Below are 8,153 nucleotides of genomic sequence, written 5' to 3'. Positions count from 1 at the left end.
CAAACCTCTCAGAAAGCCCCCAGCTAATCTTGTAAAAAAGCCATTGCTAAAATGTCTTTCCTCCCCTTCCATTCACTCCTCTGCGAGCACATGGGTGTGTCAAGTGTCGATGACTTTACAGGGGATGGCACTGTTACCTGTCTGACAGGCTGAGCTGCTCTGAGCCAATCTGCCTGCCTGCAAGTACTCCTCCCAGGATCCGTGTAATTGGAAGAGGGGGAGTTGCAGAGGAGGTGGAGCTCCCTGGTACCTCCTCCACAGTGGACATATAAAAATCTATCACGAACAGGTAGAAGATACTTAGAGGGACTTGACTCTCCTCTTTGTGTGCTCCACTGCCTTGCCATACCTCTCTTTCTCTGTTCCCCCTTTTCTCTGTGGATTCTTTCCTTTCAGAGGAAACAAAACCGGCCATCAAGATGTTGACCAAAAGTTCTAGAACGAGCATGCGGTCCAGCAGTGGAGGTTTTTCTAGTGGAGGAGGAGGAGGAAGCGGAGGTTTAAGCTTTAGTAGTGGTAGCTATGCCGGTGGTGGCGGTGGGGGCGGCGGCCGCCAATTTTCCTCAAGATCTATGTCATTCATGCAGCCAGCCAGAGTGTCAAGTGTCTCAGTCCGGCAAAACTTTAGCAGTGGTGGTGGTTTCGGCAGTGGTGGAGGTGGTGGTTTCGGTGGTGGTGGTGGTGGTGGTGGATTCGGCAGTGGTTTTGGAGCTGGTGGTGGCGGCGGCGGCGGCGGTTTCAGTGCTTATGGTTTCAGCAGTATGGGTGGTGGAGGTGGCGGAGGAGGTATGGGAATGCCCATCACAAACGTCCAAGTCAACCAGAGCCTGCTGGCCCCCCTGAACCTTGAGATCGACCCCAACATCCAGACTGTCCGAACCCAAGAGAAAGAGCAGATCAAGACCCTGAACAACCGCTTCGCCAGCTTCATTGACAAGGTGAGTACCCCTTTTCTATGTTACGTTTATGTCCCACACCATTCAAAATGTCCTCATATCTTACAATGTTATTCAAAAAACCCACAACATGTCATTTAAATGCAGTGTGTTTTTGATGAGCTAACTCTAATGTGGTTAAATAATGGATGCTGATATGAATAAACTGTGTAACATGATATATAAGGAATAGATAGTGGATGCACTGCACACAGAGTTCAGTGGTTTGTGGAAATGTATAGCTGCAACAGACTTTCTCTAAGGGGCCACCTGGGCTCATTAAATATTACAAAGTAACTGATCCAAAGCTTATTACTGTGCAGACAAAGGGACTTGCTAAAGCTTACTCTGAAGACTACTACTACTACAGAGCAGAATGTTATTATGATTTCACCAGTCGTCCAAAACTTCTCTGTAATCACCTCTTACCTTAAACTGTGCTCTCAAAGCAATATCGTGCATCAGCTAGCATTTACACTGAAACCTGACCTTTAGCTTCTCTTTGAACATAAATGGCCCCTTCTCAGCTGTCTCTGTGTAGAGGTAGGAAACCCTAGAGTGTTCGTATCCAGTGACTGGTGGCTCTCAGTATGAGGGAAAGAAGGGATCAGGTTATTACCAATTCCCATGGCAGCAAGGACTTAAAAGCTTTCAACTGTGCTGCAGAAAGTGGACCCCATCTTTCCCAACTACATTCAATGCATTGCATAATACAAAAGTCTTTGCATGAACTTATGTCCTTAATTTTTTTCTACTGTGAGTTGTGATGCAATAATTAAGTTTAAAATAATTCACCCATCTACGTTTTCACGTATAAATGAAGACCTTGTAAAAAACGTGAGAGACCTGTTTTCTCGAGCAGATAGGAAAAAACGAGCTAACCACACCCTGCAAGAGAAAATGCTAAGTTAGCTTTTTCTGCAGTGAGTTCATACCACGCCTCAGCTGTCTTTACACAAGGGTAACATGATCCCATCCTGTTCATTCAAAGTAGACTTCTGACTATTACATGTGATATATTTGTGCAGTTAAACATTAGTTTCCTGTTATGGAACATTTCAAATTTGTCCTACTATGAAATAAAATGGTTGTACACACATGGTTTATCTCTAAGGCATCACCACTCAATCAATGGGACAGTTTATGTCTTCAGGCATGTAGCAATAATGACTAAGGGGGTGTAGAAGGCAAGTTCACTCAGAGAAAGTATGCATCCTGGAGGCGAGGGTGTGGCATGATAGAAGGGGCTAGGCTGAGGTGCGGTACGGTACAACTTACCTGGTCTTTAAAAAAAGAAAAAAAAGCTTACAGACATGTGGACTGTACACACCCAAAAGGGAGGGATGGGCTCCGCATTCTCCTGGGTTCAAAACCAGATGGCAGAGAAATGAACTCTGTGCCTCGAATGCATCTTCTGTTTCATGGGAACAGGCTTTGAAACGTGTTTGTCAGGATCAAGTCAGATGTTTAAACATAATGATCCGGTTAGAAAAAGTATAGTTCAACGTTACTTTGCAGAGAGACTGCACAGTGGATCATGTCTGAATCATCCCTTTCCCAGAGGCACTTTTAAACGGCAGCTGGTGCATGCGAGAGCTTGTTGTGTGGTAAAGTCACACAAAGGTGTGGCTCTAAGGATCTCCTGATCAAAGTAAAACAATGAAGACAAACATCTTTGTTACCTTGCAGTGAACATGCCTGTTCACGAAGAAAAGCAACAGTAAATACAATTTGATTTGTAGTTTGCCATTGACAAGCACACAACTCTATAATGTGAATTATTTCCAGTGTTTTATGTGGTACTATTATGGAATTAATTACATGATCTGATTATTGGGGTTTTGCATTCAAATTGAAATTAACACCTTTCCCCAAGTGAGAGTGGATCTAAACATGAAACGATTTTCCCTTTTTAGGTTCGCTTCCTGGAACAGCAGAACAAAATGCTGGAGACCAAATGGAACCTGCTGCAGGAACAGACCACCACCCGCTCCAACATTGACGCCATGTTCGAGGCCTACATTGCTAACCTGCGCAGACAGCTGGATGGGCTGGGCAATGAGAAGGTTAAGCTGGAGGGAGAGCTGAGGAACATGCAGGGACTGGTGGAAGACTTCAAGAACAAGTGAGTGAATACCAGCGCAGGCAACAAAGCATATCACATCTTTAAAACACAATGGCTGGCCTACAGTTGCTGATGCCCATGGTAATTTTCCATCAGCTAATTCTTTTTCCACTGTTTGTGTCAGATATGAAGATGAAATCAACAAGCGTGCTTCTGTGGAGAACGAGTTTGTGCTCCTTAAGAAGGTGAGAATTGATCTTTGATTACAAAACTCCACCGTGTATGTAACAACAGTGGAATGGATGAGTGCTTTTTCTCTCACCAATCACCAATGCAGAGCATTTCCTTCTTCTCAACTTACAGGATGTAGATGGCGCCTACATGAACAAGGTTGAGCTGGAGGCCAAGGTTGACGCCCTGCAGGATGAGATTAACTTCCTCAGAGCTGTCTATGAGGCTGTAAGAAAATTTAACCACACCTCAGTCCTATTATCTCTAATTCTATGCTTTTAAAGGGGACATTAAAGGGCACTGGTGGGCACGGATGCAGAATAGAAATAGATATTATACTGCTTTAATTAATTCTTTTTTTCAAATACACATCTCTTGTGCAGGAACTTCGTGAGCTCCAGGGACAGATCAAGGACACCTCAGTCATCGTGACAATGGACAACAGCCGCGATTTGGACATGGACTCCATTGTGGCTGAAGTCAAGGCTCAGTACGAGGCCATCGCCAACCAGAGCCGTGCTGATGCTGAGTCATGGTATCAACAGAAGGTAGGTAGTAAGAGATAGCATGCTCACCAACAACTCCAATATGACACACGCGTCCTGCAATGGAAAATACAGATGGAGGGGTCGGCCCATGGCATCTGCAATAACATTTATTTTTAATCTTATTCTTTCAGTACCAGGAGATGCAGAGCTCTGCAGGCCAGACCGGAGATGAACTTCGCAACACCAAGAGTGAGATCGCTGAGCTGAACCGCATGATTAGCCGCCTACAGAATGAGATCGAGGCCGTCAAGGGACAGGTATGTATTATAACAGTTACATGGTTATATGAATGTTAAAACACAGATGCTGAACATGTAGAAGATGTTTTGATTGACATATATTGCATGCACTTCTGAAGCTTCTGCTAACTTTCCAACCTGGCAGCGTGCCAACCTGGAGGCCCAGATCGCTGAGGCTGAGGAGCGTGGTGAGCTGGCAGTGAAGGACGCCAAGGCCCGCATCAGGGACCTGGAGGAAGCCCTGCAGAGAGCTAAACAGGACATGGCCCGCCAGGTGCGCGAGTACCAGGAGCTCATGAACGTCAAGCTGGCTCTGGACATTGAGATCGCCACCTACAGGAAGCTTCTGGAAGGAGAGGAATTGAGGTGAAGGCTTAGCGAGTTTGGGTTCCCATACTTTTAATCTTCACTAAGACATTGCATTGCATTACAATGTGCAGGAAGCCCCACCAGCAGCTAAAATTGCTCATTTGTGTACCTCTCCGCAGAATTGGCCATGGCGGTGAAAATGCAACCATCCACATACAGTCCTCAAGCAGCGGTATGTATCAGCATATATCTTCAGTGTTAAAGTCCTTTCTAAACCAGTTTATGAATATACAAATGACAATGCTTCAGTTTGGTTGATTTTAAATGAAAAGAGCATAGGACATAATGGATTCCTCATTCCTGTCATCTTATATAAAATGGCTTAATCTGATTACCAGGTGGTGGAGGCGGCGGCGGCGGCGGCGGATTTGGTATGGGCTTTGGTTCCGGTGGCGGCGGCGGCGGCGGTTATGGCAGCGGCGGCGGCTTTGGCAGCGGGATGTCCATGTCCGGTGGTGGCTACAGCAGCGGCGGCGGCTTTAGCAGCGGCGGTGGCGGCGGCTACGGCGGCGGCAGCAGCTTCAGCAGCGGCGGTGGAGCTTTCATCACAAAAAAGACCACCAGCCAAGTCTCTACCAAACGTTATTAAAAACAGCAGTTGTCCTTATTTCACTCTTCTTCTAGTTTGTTCTTCTTCCTCTCCCTGACAACCACTTATACATGCTTCCATAAACCCCATCACTTTTCTCTTTGGAGACACAGCAGCCTTACAAACATTTGCATTTGACCATTTTCAGATGACAGATCCATGTAATAGGACCGCTCTCTTTAGTTACTGTGTTGTTGCTCCCTCTTCGGCACCACATACCTACAGAGAGTCAAAGATTACATCAAAATAGAAGTAGAGGTAGAGAAATGGTTACAGAGATGTGAGTCAGCCCTCTCTGGCTGTCTTTTGGTTGCTGGATCTGCTGTCAAGCAGACAAGATGATACTTGTAGTGTCATGACAGAGAATCCTTACAAGGCAACAATCATTGCACATAAAATGCCAACAGCAGTTCTTAGATTTGCACAGAAGGAGGTCCAAATGTGGTTGGTCATGATTTTTTAAAGCAAACATGGGATAACTCCTCCTATTTGCAATGTTTGATCTGTTGTCTCACATAAGGTCATTTTGTTGTGCATTTTGACATCATCAAAAGCAGCCAAACATAACACTTTCATGTTTGACATTTGGGATCCTCTTTTCTTCTCCTGTTCAGAGGGAAAATGAGATTTCCACTACAGTACATTAATGGTGTTTTGAGCCTCCTTTACCTCCATTTCCACTCTCAATAAAAAAACGAAACCAGATTTATTGTGAATTTGTACCAACGAAACATCTGAAATAAACCTGATTTCATACTAATTTGGGTAGTTCTGTTTCCTTTTATTGCTTTTTGGTATCGTCTTACTTTTAACAATGGAAAAAAAATGTGGGTTAATAATTGAAGGTTGGATAAGCCCCACCACTCATACATAGGCTACTGTTGCCATTCAGCACAGCACATGGCACATGGGCGGTGGCAGAGTTGCTGTTGGAACTCAAAGTACTCCTTGAAATTTGACTACCGGAAATTTGGTTGGCTGCATAAAACTGGTGCCAGGTGATTTTATTAGCTCTAGCTAGCTAGCGTCAGCTAATGGTAACGCTTAAACTCAGTGAGCTGGCTTAAGGGTTGGGAGACTTTTTGGAGAAAAGAGACTTTTTAAGGTTTCAAGTGTGATTCATTTTTAAACTATTATCTGTGAAAGGGTCTGATGAAGAAGTGGTGGCAACACAATGTACATGATATACACTGTAGTGCTAAATGTGTGAGGCTAAAACTACCTGTGCAAGCAAAACATGCAGCATCTTCACTCGATGATCCATGCAGACAACATAAAAAAAGAAACTGCATTTTTCTTGAGTTGCAGATTGGACCAAGTTGTCCAAAGTATTATAGTAGTAGGCTATTATAAATAAAATGTAATTTAAATGGGTTTTTTTTATAACACAAGTACAAAACATGATAACATTACTCTAAAGTTTGATGACAGTAAGCTTGTTAGCGGGGCATGCTAACAATTATAGCTCATATCAGAGCACCTATACTCACATTTGAATCCATTCCTCATACTTTGGAAATTTTAAAGGCTAAAAACACAGCTTAAGTACTCCAAAAGTACAAAGTACTCTCAAGAGCCCCATGCACACTATTTTAGCCTGTGTAAAATTACAATTGGGTCAGTATTTTGGAGGGTTCAACGTCTGATAAATTGCGGTCTTCACAAATACAAATTTGAGAATGAGTGCCACAAAGTGCTCCTTCATTTGTCAAAGATTACCACAAACACTGGTAACGTCCCTTTTTACTCAGAAATCTGAGTTTAAACTTCTATTTAAAGATTTATTACTAGAACAAAAAATCTCTTTTTTTTTTCTCAAACTGTCTAAAGATACCTGTATTCATCGTCTGTCTGAAATGCAGCATTTTAGCAACATCGTTTTTAGCAACTCCACAAAATATTATAGTAAACTATAGTACAGTATAGTATAGTATAGAAGTAATAGTAATAATAGCATTAGGTGACAAAAAGTACTCACTCCCATTTTCTTTTTTTTTTGTTACTTTTGTGGAAAAACATTTAGACACACATTTATTCAAAGCATATTGTATTTTATGTGTTAAAACATGTTTGGATGAAATCTGAAGTCATGAAGTCAATCTCTGCATAGATAGATAGATAGATAGATAGATAGATAGATAGATAGATAGATAGATAGATTTTAGAGACAGGTAAAGTAGTAGGTAAAATTTGCTGCTGCAGCAGGAAATGGCAATTCAGCAAACGTTGGCCAGTGCCTTGGATGTAACGAACATGCCACACCTATGACTAATAAGTGAAATCAAGACCGCAAAGGTAAGGGCAAGTCTATGTTTAAAGCCTGCCAACAGTGAGAGCATGGAAATATGAACGCAACATGTCCATGCATAATCATGAAACAAGAGAGCTCACAGGAGGATGTTGGGGATGTGGTGGGGTGTGACACACAGGGGATTATTTTGTTTGGAGGATTTAGACTCAATGAAGAATAAAAGAAGAGTTAAAGACATCATAAGGTGGAAATGTATTAATCCAAAAAGAAATGTCTGTGCCAAAGACGCTTACATAAGCCAAATGAAATAAGTGTAGAATTAAATAAATTAAATTTAGCTCCAAATAACAAATGCATGTGGAATGCATGTTGGCTCTGTGAGACTACACAGTGGCGGTTTAAGCTAAATGCTAACGTCTGCATGCTAGCATGCTGACAATGTAAAGTACATTTACTCAAGTGCTTTAATTAAGTGATTTTTCTTCATGTTATGCTGCTTTATACTTCTATTCCACTACATCTTAGAGGAAAACATTGTACAAACCCCAATTCCAATAAAGCTGGGATGTTGTGTAAAACATTAATAAAAACACAATACAGTGATTTGCAAATCTATATTCAATTTAATACAAAACAAAGACAATGTATTTAATGGTCCAACTGATTAACTTTTGCAAATATTTACTCATTTTGAATTTGATGCCTGCAACATGTTAAAAAAAAGCTAGGACAGGGGCAACAAAAGACTGGGAGAGTTGAGGAGTGCTCAAAAAACACCTGTTAGGATCATTACACAGGTGAACAGGTTAACTGGAAACAGGTGAGTGTCATGATTGGTTATTGAAAGAGCATCCACAAAAGGCTCAGTCATTCACAAGCAAGGACTGGATGAGTGTCACCACATTGTGAACAACTGCGTAAGGGTA

General features: G+C 42.4%; 1 protein-coding gene across 1 annotated transcript; it reads left to right on the top strand.

The window, feature by feature from the left end:
• Nucleotides 1-289: 289 nt before the first annotated feature.
• On the top strand, nucleotides 290-4,751 carry krt5 (keratin 5; the record flags this gene model as incomplete). Its single annotated transcript, XM_032519783.1, is given in 9 exon segments — nucleotides 290-938; nucleotides 2,852-3,060; nucleotides 3,185-3,245; nucleotides 3,364-3,459; nucleotides 3,615-3,779; nucleotides 3,911-4,036; nucleotides 4,164-4,384; nucleotides 4,507-4,559; nucleotides 4,726-4,751. Coding segments are annotated over 9 exon segments (1,476 nt in total), but the record flags the coding sequence as incomplete, so codon positions are not given.
• Nucleotides 4,752-8,153: the final 3,402 nt, after the last annotated feature.

This window comes from Etheostoma spectabile, chromosome 7, assembly GCF_008692095.1.
Source record: "Etheostoma spectabile isolate EspeVRDwgs_2016 chromosome 7, UIUC_Espe_1.0, whole genome shotgun sequence".
NCBI lineage: Eukaryota > Metazoa > Chordata > Actinopteri > Perciformes > Percidae > Etheostoma > Etheostoma spectabile.
The sequence above is the reverse complement of the archived record's forward strand: the minus strand, read 5'-3'. Positions and strand labels throughout refer to the sequence as shown.